Source organism: Magnolia sinica, chromosome 6 (assembly GCF_029962835.1).
Source record: "Magnolia sinica isolate HGM2019 chromosome 6, MsV1, whole genome shotgun sequence".
NCBI lineage: Eukaryota > Viridiplantae > Streptophyta > Magnoliopsida > Magnoliales > Magnoliaceae > Magnolia > Magnolia sinica.
The window spans coordinates 44,449,346-44,469,282 of record NC_080578.1 but is presented as its reverse complement, the minus strand read 5'-3'; the positions used below and the strand labels follow the sequence as shown (position 1 = coordinate 44,469,282).

Sequence of the window (19,937 nt, the reverse complement as noted above, 5' to 3'; positions counted from 1 at the left end):
TTGGGTGTTCCCACTTCTCAAGGTCAATGGGATAGAAAAATGGGAAAAGGAATCCTTCATAATGGGGGCCCCATTTTCCGTGCTGCCCCAGAAAAAACAAGCCTATCTTGCCTATCATGAAAACACTGCCAACAGCAATTCAGCTGTACACCCAAACACCCCCTTAAATTAGACCCTCCTAACAAGCTCCTAGAGTTCCATTCCAGTCTTACCACTCCAGTCTCGTGATTAACGCACGTCATGTTAATTCGTGAGTGGAACCTAACACTAGGAGGTTTCTCAGGATAATCCTTGTCACAGAATAATTTCAGCTGAAATATGCGGCCTTCATGCACAGACTGCACAGTAATGGAATGAAAAAAAAAATGGTTAGCAGGAAATTTAAATGTAGTCAAAACCGAGTTACAAACTAATTTTCTCACATTGTGCGGCCCAATTATTGTGCCTGTCCAGGAACGCATGTAGATATCATCACCGTCATCCATCCCATAGCTAACAGTGCCATCTCCAATGCCCTTTTCTCCACGCTCGAGCTCTTCTAGCAATCTGAAGTTCCGAGGAACTGTAAATAGCATGGAGAGGATAATGGTGTAAGTATAACTTTTAGAAGAGACTGCCTGTATGAGTGACAGCTGTGATAGGCACTATGTACATGACTGAAAATTTTCATTTATAAATTCATCAGAAGTGGCATTCATTTGCATACCTGTTATGTCAGCAATATATACAAGAGACCTGCACTATTAAAATGAAAACAACTCCATGATGATTGACTAATGAGAGGAACAAATCCGCTTGCAGGTCTTCTAACACTTGATGTCTTATCATCTGCTTCTTCCTGAAACTATGGATCGTGGTTCTCTTAATAGTTTGGACTTCCTTCTGTAAGCTACATTCTCCACCCTTTGCTTAAATTCCAATTTCGGAAGCCTCCAGGCAACACGAGTGCAATTATTCCTTTTGGCATATCAGGGGCAATGCACCACTTTCCCTCTCATGTTGCTTTAGGGAGCACAGAAGCACAGTAGGATGGTCTCCAACAGTGAAAGGTTTGAGCACAGGGTTTCCAGTAAAATGACATTATACTCTTTTTATTGGTAACTATATTATCCATTTTATGCCCATTCTATAGGCAACAAGGATGAGAAGTTACATTTGAAAACATTAAAGACGAAAGATATCAACAACATCATAACCAATGATCACACAATAGCAGAGGCTAGCTGGTGTGTTCATTGTTGTACTCTTGGCAGATCCAACAAATATTTGATGGTGCAGCTAGAAATCAACAGAAGTTCAACATACTACTGCATAGTCAATTTGAGGACAATAATTTTTTAGGTGATGTCCAGCCCTAACTCTTTTTCCTCTCTTCACCCAACTTTCTCTTCTTTGTATTTTCTTCTATATTCTTCTCTCTTCAATATTTATGATTCAACATGGTATCAAAGCATCCTTGTTGCCAATTTAATCAATCTCTCTCTTCTATCCTAAATTTTTTGGTCTCTCTCATCCTTCCTGTGCTGAAAATCTTTTAAGAAACCAAGGATTTCTTTTCTGTTTGCTGTGCCAGGCCTTCGTAACGGTCCATGCGTGAGAAGGGGATGGTGTGCTCGTGATTATCACCTCTCGTGTCCCCCATATGGACTTGTGGGCTGATTGCCTTTGCTTGATGTCATGTTCATGATCGTCAACCCTTGTGATTGATTGAAACGTATAGACATGCAGGCTGGTTATTATCTTCAAGTTGTGGTGTGCATATCTTGTGAAGAGTGCAAGTTAGGTATTCATCTATCGCAAAAGGTCAACCGATGTTCGTATAAGCTTGCGGTATTTATTCTAATCCCTTATTTCCATAAAGATGAAGAATGATTCAAGAACTGGATTTATAAATCCATTTGAGTTTTTAGGGTGCAAATAACCTCTATTAAATTAAATGGAACAAACTACCTTCAGTTGTCCAAATCCATCCAAACATTTATAAATGCCAACAGCAAATTATAATAATATTTGACCATTGAGAAGACTGATGAGAAAGCTAATATATATGATCAACAGGACTAGGAGAATGCTTGGATTATGACGTGGTTGTGAAAAAGCATGGAACAATCCATTAGTGTGGATGTAATGTTTTTGGATATTGCAAAGGAAGTGTGGGAACCATTATGAGAGATAAATTCATCCAACAAAAATATATCTCGTACCCAGTGTTCGAATTATCTCCGATATTATCGAAATATTTCTGATATTATCTTTATCTCCAGCTCAGCGATACCAATAACGTTGGTAGTATCAAAAATTCCAATTATTAGCAATGTATCGCCAAGTATCGCCAATGTATCAATGTAGTTAATGTAATCATCAATATTTTCAATAATATAAATTCTAGGCGTCGCTTGTATTGCCAATGCATCAATATCACTAATGTATTGACAATATTTTCAACTATGTAAATTCTAGGTAACGCTTATATCATAAGTGTATTGACGCTATTTCAATAATATAGCCAGCGTATTAATATCATCAAATTTTTGTTTATTAGAAAATTTTGTATTTCAATTTTTTTTCATGGGCACATGGTTGTATGTAGTGTTCAATTTGTCATTGATAATATTGATAATATCTCGATATTATAGAATCGCAACATGCGAGATATTGAGATGACAATCTTTCATTTCCTTTCCAATAGTTGATGATTTCTTGGTGAAATATCACGTGTTGTTGATATTTTACAATATCGATGGATGTTTGGATGGAAGGTTAGATGACTAAATAGGGCAGAGGGGATGGTTTGACTGATTTCTTACAACAACACATGCTTTTAAGACCCCATTAAATGTTAACTTGTTATGTATGCGTTCTTTTTGCAATTTTTTTTTTTTTTTCTAAATATGCAAATATGTTCATTTTAATATCTTCTGGAGTTTCGCTGAAAATTCCACCATTTTTCCTATGTTCCCCGCATTTTCGGTTATCAACGATATTATCGGTGATATCAATATTGTTTCTGTATATCCCTGACCAACAAAACTTGTAACGATACTGATACTTCGAACATTACTCGTACCTATCAATTATTTAAAGAAATATTTGAGCATTAACAACGAGATATAGAGGTGGGCACGGGACGACCCGATCCGGCTAACTCAACTCATCCAACTCAACCCAAACAGAATGGGCGGGTCGGTCCGAACCGAGTTGAGTTCGAGTTACGCAGTAACTCAACCCGAAACTCGATCCCGATTAGACTTGACTCGATCCGAAACCCGACTTGACCCGACTCTCTAACCCTACCCCGACCCGATCCCAACCTCTCTCTCTCTCTCTCTCTCTCTCTCTCATCCTCCTCCTCTTCCAAGCCCGGCAACCACCCACCACCATCACCCTCCTCCTCCTCCTCCTCTCTCCTCTCCACTCCCTCCCTCATCCTCCTCTTCCTCTTCCAAGCCCGGCAACCACCCACCACCATCACCCTCCTCCTCCTGTCTCTCCTCTCCACTCCCTCCCTCCCTCCCTCTTCTCTCAATCCGACTCACTGCCAACTCGACCCGACTAGGTACTTCTGACCGGATCGGACTCGGTCCAGATCAATCCAGGCCAAACCGAACTCGGATCGAGTCAGGCATGCTAGACTCGGTATCGAGTCGGATCGAGTTTGGGTCATGCCTATTTCAAAATCGGATCGAGTCGAGTCAGCCCTAACTCGGTCCAACTCGACTCGATGCCTAGCTCTAACAAGATAAATCACTGCATGAATACTATTCAAAACTTAAAGGAATGTGGGAGGAACTGAATGCGTACCAAAGCTTTAATATTGATTTAGAGAAGCAACATCAACACCAAGAAGAGTTTCATGTGGCCAAGCTTTTATCCAATCTTAAATGTAATAATGAACAGGTTTGTGCATGGATTTTAGATGCTAAGAATGTGTCATCTCTGAATGAGGTGTATGCTCACCTCCAACGTGTATCTCTTAGCTCTACAAGCAGGAGCCAATACCAGCTCTGCTTTAGCATCTTTTACCAGTCGAGGCAACGATGGCGATTGTGGTGGCAAAGGTAATAAAGGAGGTTATGGTGAAGTGGGAGGAGGTCATGCACCTACACCCAGATCCATAGCTCAACTGGCAGACTGAGTGGAGATACCTCATTTCAACACTTGAGGTCTTGGTATTGATCCCTAGTGGGGGTGGCTAACTTGGAGTGTGTGTACTGACATGGGTGTGTACTAACAAGCTAACCCAAAAAAAAAAGGGTCATGCACCTCGAAAATGCACCCATTATGAAATTATGAATTTTCTATTGAAAAATGTTGGGACCTTCATAGAAAGCCAGCATAGGCTAATCATATATCTCGTATTGGAGAGAGCAATAGGACTCGTCCAGTTAGTTCTGCATCCACAAATCAACAACCACGTATTTTTAGAGAGATGGTTATGCTTACTCAAGAAGAGCATTCCAAGTTGCTGACAAATCTACAAAATCAATCTATTCCTACCACTTTTGTAGCTATTTCCACTCCTACGACTGCATTTGTGACCTCAAGTATGGCATGTTTGGGATCCAAGTTCCCTACTCCATGAGTCATTGACTCATGCGCATTTGACCATATGACAAGGGAGTTTCAATGTGTTTTCTTCTACTAGTACAGTGTTAACAAGTTCATCTGGAATTTGTTGATTTCTAGGAAGTAATCAAAAAAGATGTTGTTGATTTCATAACATGGAATTTTTCTCTACCAGTAAGCTTTCAAAATCCATGGGTACTTTCCTTTATTACCCTGATTCCTAAAATAAAAGGTGTTGCAAACCTAAAGCATTTCCATCCTATTAGTCTCCGAGGCGGCCCTTATGAGATTCTCGCAACAACGTTGACTTCTAGGATAAGGCATGTGGTCTCGAAAATCATTTTAATAGCTCAAGGTGCCTTTCTAGCTAACAGGAAAATCATCAATTGCACTCTACTAGCCCATGAGTGCATTGATTACCATAATAGAGAAAGTTGAGGGAGGTTGGTCTGAATCTAGATATTGAGAAGGCCTTTGACCATGTCGGTTGGGGTTATCTGGACTATCTTTTAGGAAGATTTGGATTTGGAGACAAATGGAGAAAATGGATCAATTCCTATATTTCTTATGTCTCCTCTGTTCTTGCGAATGTTTCCCCTAAGGGTCTGTTTGGGCAGTGGGATTAGAAGGGATTAGGTGGGATGGGATTAAAAAAACATAATTATTACCCATGGCAGGGATTGTCCCCTCTTGCCATGGGACGAAATTAATGCTCTCCTTTGTTGATAATACGGTAGTACATTGAATGCATATACCCACCATTATTTGAAATTACTGAGAATAACACACATGTTATATCTAAATTGTTCATTTGTTTTGTAACCTCATTTTATGGCATGGGCCTAAAAATGAGGTAGATCCAAAACTTATGTGGCCCCAAAGAAGTTTTCAATGGTAAGTATTCAATCCCCGTTGTTTTCTATGGTGGGGTCCACTTGAGCATTGGATTTACCTGATTTTTTGGCGCATGCTCTAAAATAATCTCGATAAATGGGTGGACGGTGTGGACATAGCCCACACATCATGGTGGGACCTACAACAACTTGCTAACATTGAGTGAAATTGGCACGAGACCCAATGCAATTCCATTTAATGTAATTCCAAGCTTTTCCCTTCTTCCCAAACATGGAGTGGAATTGGCACAGGACCAGATGAATCCCATCCCACCTAATCCCATCTAATCCCACCGCCCAAACAGACCCTAAGGGATTCTCCTCCTATATGGGTCTCAAGCAAGGGGATCCCTTCTTGCCTTTTCTCTTCGTTATCGCCTCAGATGGCCTCAACAGAATGATAGCTAAAGGGAAGTCCATAGGGCTCGCTATTTCTGGTCTAAAGATTAACCTTGCCAAGAGCAAAATGTTGGGTATAAACATCTCTGATGATTCCCTCGCCGAGTTGGCTGATGAGTTCGATTGCAAAGCAAGCTCTTTCCCTTACTCCTATTTAGGTCTCCCTCTTTGTATTGGCACTCCGGCCAATCATCTTTGGGATGTTGTCATTGAAAGATTGAAGAGGAAACTTTCTCCTTAAGAAAGTTGGGGGGGGGGGGGCTCTCACTTTAATCAAAGCTTCCTTATCCGACTTACCTTCCTATTTCCCCTCCTTGTTTTGCTGCCCCAAAATTATTTTATCTAGAATTGAAACTCCGTCATGATGTTCTATGGAATGACAAAGTTGACATGCATAAATTTCATCTTCTAAGTTGGAATGACGTTTGCGGGCCCCTCTCGGAAGGAGGGGCAAGTATTAAAATTTTATAAGAGTTCTGGTAAATGATTATGGTGTTTTGCAACAGAACCTGGAATTTGGAGGGATTTGGTTGCTACCAAATATAGATTTGTGAAGGGAGGTTGGTTCACCAAACCCTCTTCCCTTTATAGGGCTTTGTCAGTTGGGAAAGCCATTGTTAAGATTCTCCCTTCCTTCCAAGAAGGTCTCTCTTGGGTTGGGAGATGGAATTCGTGTCAATTAATGGCAACATCGATGGATTTCAGATAGCCCTCTAGCCTTTCTATTCCCCTCTCTGGCTAGAGTATCCACTAACCTATCAATTTCAGTCGTTGACTATTTCTCCTCTGTTGGATTAGGGGTGTGGTGTTCTCCGTTTAGAAGAGGGTGATCGAACTTGGAATCTGAGGCCTACCTGGACCTGTTGAGGCTTCTCCAAAGAGTAAAACCCTCCGAAGACATAAGACTCTCTCCACTAGACTTTATCCTCTTTCGGGATCTTCTCTACTAAATCCTTTTCCCTGATCATCAGACGATCATCAATGGTGGTTGAGCCTTTCCCATCCTTCATTTGGTCGCTTGGAGCTCCCCCCAAAGTAGTAGTGTTCGTGTGGCTCCTTGCTTGAGGTAAAACCCTCACGATGGACAACCTTCAGTGTCGTGGCATGACCCTTCCTAGTATCCGTCTTCTATGCAAGGATAGTGTTTAATCCATAGAGCATATGTTCCTACACTACTCCTTTGCAAATGAAGGTTGGTCTTCTATCCTTCGCTAGTTCAAGCAAACTTGGGCAATGCATGCTTCCATCTCAAGCCTATTGTTTGCTTGGAATGGCGGGAATTCTAATAGTGACTTCACAGCTATCTGGAAGCTTGCGATGATGGTTGTTCTATGGGCCCTCTAAAGAGAGTGTAACAACCGGTGTTTTCAAAATATATCTTCCTCTCTTTGCATTATCAGATCTCATCTTCAGTGACATAAGAAGTTGGTTCTCGACAATAAAGCTGAGAGATTCCTCTATAGTGTCCTCTCTGTTGGGATAGTCCTTTCTATTTAGGTTGCTCTGGGTTGCTGATGCTTTTCATGTTTTGTAGCTCTTTTTGTAGTTACTAGCCTCCTCTTTCTGTCTTGTATAGTTGTTGGGATTCTTTTAAGATCAATCAAGTTTGTGTTGTATAGCTTTTTTCTTTTGGGATTCACTTCCTTTTCCTTCCTTGGAGGTGTAGTACGTTGGGTCGATGTCTCTCCGATCATGCCATAATCCTCTAACCAAGCATTGAAAAGAACCGAGATGACTAAGTCATTTGGAAATCTTGGGGTCAAATGCTTATGTAGAAACCTCTAACCATCCCTTCCTGATAATAGGTCAGTACTCCCATCTCTAGGAACGCCAACCAACATCGGAAAGAGAAAGGATTAATATCAATTGACAAGTGTAGTAGCAAAAACTAACAATGCCGATGTTTAGTTATTTTCTGTTTGTTGTTTTGTTTCTTTTGGTTGCTTCAGCTTCCTTTTAATATAATTAGCAATCTTCCAAAAAAAAAAAAAAAGAAAAAAAAAGAGCAAAAAAAACTTAACAGGTTAATCTGTCACTTTGGTAGACAGTACCTAGTCTAGAGTATGTGAAATGAGTATTGTTCATCCAAGTTCTTCCCTTTTATTATCATCTCTCTTTTATGTCCCTAAATTCCCTTTAAATTGTTTGTCAGTTTGCAAGCTCACCAAATCTCTTATCTGCTTCATAACTTTCTATCATTTATATTGTGTTTTCTAGGATGAAATGACAAAAAATAAGATTGGTGGAGGACATGAGCATGATGGGTTGTACTATCTAGACCATAATGTTGTTGGCGTAGACATTTCTACCTATTAGTTGCACTACCATCTTTGCCATCCGTCTTGAAGATTCTCAAAGGCATTTTTCCTTCTTTTTCGTTTGTGTCAGTTCTAGAGTGTGAAGTATGTGGTTTGAGGAAACATAATCATATTACTTTTCCACCACGTGTAGAAAAAGCATAGTTCAGTTCCTTTTTCTTTAGTCCAGCACAAATGTTTAGGGACTAGGTAAAACTTTAAATAGGTCATGGTATAAGTATTTTGTTACATTTGTTGATGATTATTCATTCGCGACCAACTTAGATTTATTTAATGAAAGACAGATTTTAAAAACTTTTCACATGGAAATACAAAATCAATTTAACTTAAAAGTGTCCTTGTTCCATTTTGATAATGCCAAGGAAATTATGTCCCAATCCTTTAATTAGTATTTTCTTTCTTTTTTTTCTTTTCTTTTTTTTGAAACACGTATCCTGTATCAAACATCATGTGCCCACACCCCACAACAAAAGTGTTGCAGAATGAAAAAACTGTCACCTACTTGAGGTGACTCGTGCTCCATTAATTCACATGATCCCAAAAGTTTTTAAGAGTGATATAGTACTCATGGTGGGTCGATGTCCTCATGAAATTTTGCTTCCAGATACTCCATTATTTTCTTTGCCTCCTAAAGTTTTTGAATGTGTATGCTTTATTCACTAGATAGAGTTGGGCCACAATCAATTAGATCCTAAAACCATTAAATGTATTTTTCTTAGATACTCCCAAACGCAAAGAAGTTACCGTTGTTACAATCATTCACTTCGAAAAAAATATGCATGTGTAAATGTTACATTTTTTTTTTTTTTTTGAAGACATAGGGTGTCCCCACCTCTTTTTGAAGTGAGACTAATCCCTGCAGATGCACGCAATCACCCACAACCACGTGTATCAGGTAAAGCCAAGGAGGGGAATCGAACCCTCACCTGTAGGGAGCAAACCTACGGTGAAGACCATTCGCCCAAACCTGTAGGGAGCAAATGTTACATTTTTTGTCCACTCTATTCTGAAAAGATAGTAAATCTCTTGATGCTGAAGTTGTGACTATACCTATTGTCATTGAAAAAGGCATCATCCAAACTCCTGCTAACTCCATTCCCACTATGCCTCAGTTGAAAGTCTACTCACGACAAAAACGGGAAGATAGTGCAGCTAATCATGATGTGTCATCCACCATATCTTCTTTCAAGCCTAATGATCTAGTGAGTTCTCCAAATAGGCCGAATATTCTTATTACCTTGAGAAAAGGTAAGCGTGCTTGTACTAATCATCCAATTTCCAAATATATCTCTTTCCAATGCTAATCTCCCACTTCTTGTAGGTTTGGTAAGCGTGCTTATACTAATCATCCAATTTCCAAATATATCTCTTTCCCATGTTGATCTCCCACTTCCTGTAGATTTGCCTTGCCCTATCCTTGTCCTCTCATTTCATTTCCAAGTCATACCAAGAAGCATTTTTACATAAGAGATGGAAGCAGGCAATGGAAATGAAAAGAGGAAATGGCTGCTCTTATCGAAATAACACTTCGGAGCTAACTAGTCTACCTATCGGTAGACATGCTGTTGGTTGCAGATTGGTGCACATCATTAAGTTTCATCCTGATGGTATGGTTGAACATTAAAGGCTCGCTTACTTGCTGAGGTATATACTCAAGAACCTTGGTGTTGATTATACCGAGACCTTTTGTCCTATTGCCAAGTTGAACGCCATTCATATAATTCTCTCCACGACAACCCCTCTTCCAAGATTTCAAAAAATGCATTTCTTTATGGTGGTCTCACTAAGGAGGTCTGCGTGGAGCAACCATTTGGATTTGTTGCCCGAGGGGGGTAGGGTCAAACAATGTGTGTAAACTACACAAGACAATTTATGGGTTGAAGTCGAAACATGCATTGTTTGCCAAATTCAGTAAAGTTAAGCTGAACTATGTCTTTGTTCGAAGTCATGTTGATCATGCCATCTTTGTACGGAAAGGCACCTTAGGTCTTATTGTGTTAATGATATTGTTGTTACAGGAAGTGAAAATAGGGGGATTGAGGAGCTTACGAAGTATCTTCAAAGGCATTTTCTCACTAAGGATCTTGGCCATCCTTGATACTTTCTTGGTATAGAAGTTGTCAGATCTAAGGAATTAATGTGTCTCAATGGAAATATGTTATAGATTTGATCATGGAGACAGATTTTCTTAGTATTAAGTTAGTTAATTACACCAATGGACACGAATCTCATACTTCTTGGTGATCAAGGAGATGTAGTTGAAGAGTATAGAAGATTGGTTGGGAAACTTATCTATTTAACTATCACTCGGCTAGACATATCTTATGATGTGAGTGTGTGAGCCACTTTATGAGCTTTCCGATGGCACCTCGCATAGATACAATTGTGCGGATTCTGCAGTTTCTTAAGAAGCATCAGGAGTAGGACAAGAAATTCTTATACAATGGAACAATTATCTTCAAATCATAGGGTACTTTGATGGAGACTAGACAGGTTCTTTAACAAATAGGCATTCCACTACTGAGTACTACACGTTTGTGGGAGAAAATCTAGTCACACGAAAGAGTAAGAAACGGGTGTTGTAGCCTGATCAAGAGTTGAAGTAGAATATAAAGCAATGGTTCATGCTACTTATGAGTTAATGTGGATCAAGAAACTATTATGTGAAATTGGGTTTGCAATGAATTTACCTATGCAGTTGTTTTGCAATAATTAGGCAGCATCTCACATTGTAAATAATCCGGTCTATCATGAAAGAACTAAATATATTGAAGTCAAGTGTCACATTATACGCAATGTTCGAATTATCTCCAATATTATCGAAATATTTCTGATATTATCTTTATCTCAAGCTCAGCGATACCGATAACACTGGTAGCGATACCAATAACGTTGGTAGTATCAGAAATTCCAGGTATCAGTAATGTATCGCTAAGTATCGCCAACGTATCAATATCGTTAATGTAATCATCAATATTTTCAACAACGTAAATTTTAGGTGTCGCTTGTAATGCCAATGCATCAATATCGCTAATGTATTCCCAATATTTTCGACTATGTAAATTCTAGGTAATGCTTGTATCATAAGTGTATTAATGCTATTTCAATAACATAGCCAGCATATTAATATCATCAAATTTTTGTTTATTAGAATATATACATATATATATATATATATATATATATATATTTCATTTTTTTCATGGGCACATGATTGTATGTAGTGTTCAATTTGTCATTGATAATATCTCAATATTATCGAATCGCAACATGCGAGATATTGAGATGACGATCTTTCATTTCCTTTCCAATTGTTAATGATTTCTTGGTGAAATATCATGTGTTGTTGATATTTTGTAATATTGATGGATGTTTGGATGAAAGGTTGGATGATTAAAAAGGCCGGAGGGGATAGTTGGATTAATTTCTTACAACAGCACATGCTTTTAAGGCCCCATTAAATGTTAACTTGTTATGTATGCATTCTTCCTGCAGTTTTTTATATTTCTAAATATGCAAATATGTACATTTTAACATTTCCTGAAGTTTCGCTGAAAATTCCACCATTTTTCCTATGTTTCCCCGCATTTTTGGTTATCAACGATATTATCGACGATATCGATATTGTTTCCGTATCCCTGGCCATCGAAACTTGTAGCGATACCGATACTTCGAACACTAATTATACGTGAGAAGGTCTCTAATAGTGAAATCCTTTACGCCACATGTCCGGAATGATGTGTTCATCAAGGCCCTTCCATATAGTCAATCTACATGCACATACTCCAAGCTTGGCATCGACATCATCTATGCTCTACCTTGAAGGGGACTGTTAACGCATGAGGAAGTGGGTTGTATAGTGGGATGTATACGGCCCACATAGCTCCTTCCTCTTATATTTAGTGTTTACTAAATTAGGATATTAGTTTGGGACTTGTTTGGAATATGAACATTATTGGTGAGGGTATTTTTATACCTTTTGGTTTTGTTATTATTAATATAAAGGGGATGAGTGGGGATGTCGGTCCAGCCCTAACTCTTTTCCCTCTCTTCTCCCAATTTTGTCTTCTTTCTCTTTTATTCTCCTCTTCTTCTCTTTAAATCTATGATTCTACAACATCTAACGAGTGTTACGTAACATATTATTTTGGGAAGTTTTCTTCAGTATCTGATGTGCTTGTAAAGATGCATACCTAGACTAGACACAGTTTATACCCTAGAACTCAAAAACAAAACCCACAATTTGTGCACACAATTTACTTACTCAGGAATATAGACAATCTGACTCATGGATTAAAGAAAAGGTATAATATATTTAATCCAGTGTCACATAATGTGATGTATCATTCTAAAAAAGAACAAGAAGCATAAGTCTAATAATGCAAGCAAGATCCTACTCTAGGTGTCAGTCCCACTTTGAATTGCATGCTGGACTTGCACTCCTATTCCCACTTCCTATCTATTTATAATTGATAACATTTTGAAACATGTGCTTCCCCGCACTCAAAAGAAAACTAGTATAAGGCTTTTTATAGGAGAAAATGTTAAAGAAGCTACTTACAATCTAGGAAATCTGCTACTTTATATTTCCTCTGTAATCAATTCATCTTTCAATGTAACTATCTAAATTTCCAACGCCTCTTTGTTGTTGCAAAGAAACCAACTTCACAAGTTCCCATGCGTTTCACCTTTCTCAAGATAACACCCTCTTTAATGACTTTAAGATATCCAAAAGTACTTGGGCTACATGCAAGTTATAGGCCTAGGCTTAGCTGCGCTTAGGCATGGACTAAGGTATGAGCATGGGGCCATTGACATCAACACCAGACAGCATGAAAGAACTAGACTCCGCCAAATTGAAAGCTTGATATATCTTAAGCTTTAATCAAACCATTACCATGTCACTTTCCTTGTACTGACCAATAGACAGAGCATCAGTCTTTTCATACCTTTCTATATTGAGAAAGGTTTTGTTTCAAACCTCATCATGAATCTTAATAATATGATTAACAAATCCATCAGCATCTCTACTTGTTCGAGTAGCTGGGTGTTTTTCCATAGGCTCTTCCATTTCTTCTTTTTTGCATGTCACCAGAACATAGATAATTCCCTTCTCTTGACTTTCAGACTAGCAATTAGCGAGCATGCTGAGGGGCTTGGTTCCAATTTCTTCAGGGTTGAAATTGTCTTCATAGGAACCAAAGTCTTCTTACGACTATTGTAAAAATAAAAAATAGAAAGAAAAAAGATTGGTATTGGTACATCCATCTTGCTGCACTTTTCTATCAAACAACCATTGTGTACCAAGCAAAATATGGTTAACTTTCACAGGATAATGTAACACCAAATGGAATCTTCACAACTTTTACCAACGAAAACATAAACAAGTAGTAATGATTTACCAAAATGGAGTCATTTATCCACACAACTCAGTAATGTCATGGATGCTTTCCACCTTAACCCAAGTTTGTCCACAAGCTCTTGTGATGCCACGTTCATGCTGCTACCCGCCGATAATAATTGGTAGATAAGCAGTCATTATTCATTCAGTCCTTCAAGGCAACCATCATCATTCTTCATAAACATTGGGAGCTTCCTCATCACCTCTCTTGTATTTCGACTCTTCTTCATAGTACTGCAGATTTTTTGTGGGACAAGCCATGGAGAAGTGACCACATTTACTGCATTTATAGCATTATTACATACTACAATCCCTCTTAGTTTTGTCAACCACAGATGCCTTTCGATCCATAGGATCCCAAGTTGGAAAACTACAAAGCTTTTTGGCTGCTGCCTGCTTAACTGGACCTACAAATGTGCCATTTGGAGGGCCACATGTCACACTAGAATCTGGCCAAACATTAGAAGAACCACAGCTTGAATCTGGGAATAAGAGAAGACAGGATTTTCAAGTACTCTTCAACCCTGAGTGTGAGCTGATACACGTCATCAAAGTTCCACATGCGGGTGGCTAGGATTTCATGTCCATTCCACAGAAGTCCAGCTTTGTATCTTGCAGCCTTCTCTTCACTTTCTCAAACCCAGTTCCGGACGGTTAACTCTTGGAATTCCTCAATCTACTTTTCCATGGACTTGGTACAAGGAAAAACAACTTCGTCTAAAAGGTTTGTTCATAGTCCATGGGCAGAAAGTGTTCCCTCGTCTCGAGTCCTTGACCTTCATCTCATCCCATATTGATGGGTGGTCTCCAATCAAAGGAGCTGCTCCTCCACACTCTGCCACCCAAATGCACCCGCACCATCAATTTTACTTTCACAAATCAAACCTTCTCCTCTAGCATTGAGTACTAATCAAAATAATCATCCATCAACACTTAACCAATTAAGGCCATCAAATTCAGGTTTCCATAAAATCAGCAACACCAAGGTGGTCCTTCTTTGTAGCATCATCAAAGGAGTCGTGTAGCTTGAATCTGCCTTGACCTTTGGAAGACCTCCATAAGCTCCCTCTTTGGCAGCCCCGCATTAGGATTGCTACATCTCATGACCATGGTCCTCAGGTTTTGTGTAGCTGATTGATGAGTTGACACTTGATTTTCATTACCTCCAAGTTCTTCTTCATTCCTTTCAACATCAACATTCGGTACGCTAGGTTTTCTAGAATATCAGAACTCTCTCGCAAATAGGGATGCTCTCAACATATCATCACAATTCAGTCATCTGTCACATCAAGCCAAAGGGGTATATGATTTACCACTCTAGTCAGCATAGTGTCCCAAGCTACCCAAGGATCTGAAAAACTTGTTTTGATACCAAAAATTGATGTAGGACACATAAAGGAGAGAGTTGGAATTTTAGGTTTTGGATTAGATGAGATCTAGGACCGGTCAACAAGAGCAAAGAGGGATTGATGTGGTTATCAATGTATAAGAAAGTTAAAGAAAAGACAAGAATAAGAAAGAAGGACAATGGGCTCAGTCACACATCCTGAACTAGGATAGACGAAGCCTCATTTTAGACCTCTACTTCATGATTGGAATCACACCAATCGATCAGAGATATCAAATTATTGAAAGCAGTTGGATACACACCATCGAGCAAGAAAGCATGTGGTGGAAATTTTTATTTTTATTCATTAATGCTCAAGAAAGAACTAGTACATGGCTCTTTACAAAAGAGAAAACTTGCTAAAGAAGCTACATACAATTAATAGTCAACTAGGAAATCTACTAATTTATATTTCCTCTTTAACTAGTTCATTTTCCTAAGTATCTTAATTTCCTATGCCACTTTGATGTTGGAAAACCACCTTGATAAGTTTCCATGTGTTTGACCTACTCAAGCCAGCACCCTCTTTAATGACTTAAAAATCTTATGGTCCCTAGGCACTTGGGTTGCATGCCAGTTAGGGCTTGGGCTTGGGCCTGAACCTGGCTCTTGGGCATGGACCCGTTGCCATCATCCAGACATTATAATATACAGTCAAGGCTAGAGAAGGTAGCAATTCGAACACAATACAGAGCATGTCACATTCTCTTGACTTCTACACCAATTATAGCAACCCATTCGCAGGTGAGGTAAAAGAAGTTACAAGACCTCCCTCAATTCCTCGTCTCTCTCATCTCGTATGGGAAAAGCTTTCATGGGGAACACCTCAATTGATCATCATGTTCCTGTATGAGCCAGGTGGAAACATCTACACTGAACTAACTGTTCAGTTATTAGAAAATTACTAACCTTAGGTACCACAAGATGATAGATGTTGGAAGGTGGCATTTTCTGTTTTTCTTTGCAATGCATCTTGCTTTTAGTTACCAAAAAGAAAGAAGCAGGAAAAAGGAGAAGTGCAAATGTCAGCACACCTGAAGGCTTAATGTAGTCATGATGAGATATTTTTCAGGAGGATCAACTTGATCATTTCTACCAGTACCAGGCCTTGGTTTATGGTAGGCCTGTACGGGCCAGGTTAGAATAAATGGGATGTCCAATGCCATTTTGTGCAGTATCCAACAAAATTTCAAGTTTTGGATACCATGCACACTTCCCAAACATGAGACGAAATACACACAAGCTACATTATTGATCCCTATCATATTATCTCACAAATACATGTCCTCAGCCACCTTTCTGCCATGTCATAACAATCAGACCTGGTTGTAGCAACTTCTGCCATTTCAACATCATGTCATCGACCGATTGCTATTCAAAACATGTCACTGATCATCGGTGAAGTGGTCACAGTGCACGTTATGGTACTATTCAGACCTTTGCTAAGCCTACACTTGTACAAGTCAACTAATACAAATGCCACCACATATGGCAGTGTGGCAGACTGGTGCTATATCCAAGCCATCTATCAAAAGAGTCCCACTACATAGATTCCATATCCTAAGAATCAGATCAGTCAACTAGTCAAATGCACAACAATTAACTGAACAAATGTACAGTCCTGAAAAAATCAGCAGAACTCTTAACCCGTCCACTTATTTCTAACATCATGGCTCACTTGCTAAATGGACCATCTTTATCTTGGGCTAGTAACAACATCCACACGGTGAGGTCCACCTAATGGATGGCTTGGAAATACCCATCCGGCCACACTGCCATATGGCATGTGCATTAGCTGATTTCTGCATGCATGTGGGCTTAGCAGAACTCTACTATTCATAGAAGAATATTAGTATCCAACTACATATTATACCACTTATGATAGCCAATTGACCAACACACCAAAAGCTCCAGAGCTGACGAGGAAGGACCGATTTATCCATATATGTAGGCTCTCCTAGGCAAACCTAGACAAGACTTCCCTGTGAGCAACCTCTGCGTCGCACGGGTGCCCGAATCACACAATTCCACAGTGGGCTCCACCTTGTGGCCATCATGCATCTCACAGGCCCCACCTCGTGGGCCACCCCACCCCAACGTGGAGATACGGTGCATCCTTGGAGTTGCACCAAGATGCCCCTGCGTCATCCACCCACGTTGGTGAGGAGACTCGAATACCGGGCTCCCGCTCTGATAGCATTCTGATAGTGGACAACTGGCCGGCACACTAAAAGCTACAGAGCTGATGGGGAAGGACCAGTTTATCCTTATATGCAAGCTCTCCCAGGCAAACCTAGAAAAGACCTCGTGGGCAACCCCTGCATCGCACAGGTCCCTGAATCACACGGTCCCACAGTGAGCCCCACCCCGTGGACATCCTGCATTTCACAGGCCTCACCTCGTGGGCCACCTCACCCTAGTGTAGAGATACGTTGCATCCTTGGAGTTGCACAAAGATTCCTCCATATCATCCACCCACGCCAGTGATGCGACTCGAACACTGGGCTCCCACTTTAATACCATTATGATAGCAGACAATCAACCGGCGCACCAAAAGCTCCAAAGCTGATGGAGAATGATTGGTTTATCCTTATATGCAAGCTCTCCCAGGAAAACCCAGATAAGACCTCCCCGTGGGCAACCCCCACATCGTACGGACGAATCACATGGTTCCACAGTGGGCCCCACCCCATGACCATCCTGCATCTCAGAGGCCCCACCTCGTAGGCCACCCCACCCCAGCGTGGAGATACGGTGCATCCTTGGAATCACACCAAGATGCCCTCGCATCATCCACCCATGCTGGTGAGGAGCATGGGTGGGAGACTAAAAAACTAGGCTCCCGCTCTAATACTATTCTAATAACGAACAACTGACTAGCTCGCCAAAAGCTTCAGAGATGATAGGGAATGATTGTTTTATCCCTGTATGCAAGCTCTCCAAGGCAAAGCCAGACAAGACCTCCCTGTGGGCAACCCCCACGTCACACGAGTCCCCGAATCACATGGTCCCATTTGGAGTATGGGGAAGTGCGACAATATCTCACCCCTTGGGAAACTACTCACACACCACCTGGAAGACCAGCCTCTTATTGGGAAGTTGTTACTTCTCGGGAAGCCCATATCAAAAGTCGACAGTTGTGGTCATCGAAGAGCATGATGACGATTGAGGCCAACAAAAAGGGTCCTTAGGAAGACACGATAGTAGAAAACCTAATCTCTACTAAAGTCATAAACAGCGTGAAGGTGGTAAGACTAAGGTAGGAAGCTATATCCAGGTCTTGGGAATAGCTACATCGTTCGATAGTGATTTCCACAAAAGTAGGAGCGACCATCCCCCAACTGGAGCAATGGCTAGATGAGTGTTATAAACTATCCTCGGAATAATATTCGATTAAACCCATCAGACCGAATGAGATTTGGATTTGCCCGGTGCCGAAGGTGGATGAGAACCTCATTTTTATGGCAGAAGCAGTGCATAAGGAAGGCCCAGTCGATCGAGTTTGTAGATGGGAGGAGTACTTCATATTCGGGATGGATGACTTGTAGTATTTGATTTGGGGAGTTCATTGGAATTTTGGTTCTCCGATTTCTTCCCGACCATCACTTCTTGTTTGGGATAGGTGGTGGGGATCGACTCTTCAATGAAAAGTGGGGAGGAACTTGGAGTGGTTAGAGTTCCAGTCCGGCATAAGAAGGGATTGGAGACTCCATCCTCGGTGGCAGTGATGGTCAGTGACAGAAGATTATTATCGCTCTAGGTACAAAAGGAGCTGTCGAACCCTCCGTTGAGGTGGGTTGGACTGGCAGGGACGAGAGGAGTATCAGTCATTGTATAACCCTCAAGAGGGTGATGGAGGAGCACACTTCAATTGCTCTAGTGGAGCACGAGGGACTTCAGAGGACACGAGTAAGGTGTTGGTTACCTTGAAGGAGGTATGTGGACAAGGTCACGGAGTTAGTTAGGCATTGACGCGTGGTGAATGTTACCTTGAGGGAGTTCCAAGTAGGATGCCATCTACACCAAGCCTAATTCCTGAAGTAGGTTCAAGGCCCGAACTTGGCTCAAACCTGACTAAGTCATCTAAGTCGTCGCATCACATGGAAGCTTTGTGAGAGGTTTGGGACAATTGTCAAGAGGAGGGCAGCATCTTCCTCCCTCAAGATTTGAATTCAAATTTTCAATCGGGAGCCGTGTCAGAGGACGACATGTGGACGATGAAAGGTAAAGAGGTGATGGATCATCAAAGAGGATATGATACATGCATGAGAAGGTGTTGGTAGTGGTGCGGGCCGCGACATGTGCGAAGAGCTTAAATACCGAACATGTGGACGTTCTACACCCAACACGAACTTCACTCAAAGTCATGTGTGACGTTTCGACAAATACTTATATGGCCACTTTAAGGGATTTAGGTAGTTCTTCAGAGAGTTATGATGTTATTGTCTCTAAACCTAACCCCCTCGCGAAGGAGGGCAAACATCTTCATAGCGGCGATTCTTTAGCAACCAGGCCACTTACAGGTTCGTCAGACCATGCCAGGGAAGATGCTACACTCAATCTTGCAACTGGGGATAGGGTGTCCCGTATTCGTTACGATATGGCCGTATCGGCCAACACGTAACGGTAATGGCCGACACCGTTACGCAATACGGGGTCGAAACAGGCACTCCCCCGATTTTGCGACCGTAACGGCTGTTACGGGCCTAAAGAAAATACGAAAATATATATATAGGGGAAAAAAAAAACAAAAAACAAAACATACCTTTTCTTTTCTTTCTTTTCTTCTTCTTCTTTTTCTCCTTCTTCTTCTTCTTCCTCTTCTTCTTCTTCTCGGACCGCTGCGGCTGCGGCTGCAGCCATTCTTCTTCTTCTTCTTCTTCTTCTTCTTCTCTCTCTCTCTCTCTCTCTCTCTCTCTCTCTCTCTTCTTTCCCTCTTTTCTTTTCGGTTTCCCTCTCTCTTCTTTTTCATT

The 19,937-nt window shown here is 40.7% G+C and overlaps 1 protein-coding gene across 1 annotated transcript in view; it reads right to left on the bottom strand.

The window, feature by feature from the left end:
* Window positions 1-19,937, bottom strand: part of LOC131248722 (ubiquitin-conjugating enzyme E2 variant 1D) — a 28,755-nt gene that overhangs the window by 416 nt on the left and 8,402 nt on the right. The window contains exons 2-3 of the mRNA XM_058249139.1: window positions 423-562; window positions 213-338 (exon numbers count right to left, since the gene is read on the bottom strand). Of these exons, the coding sequence (XP_058105122.1) occupies window positions 213-338; window positions 423-562 (266 nt within the window). The remainder of the gene's footprint in view (window positions 1-212; window positions 339-422; window positions 563-19,937) is intronic.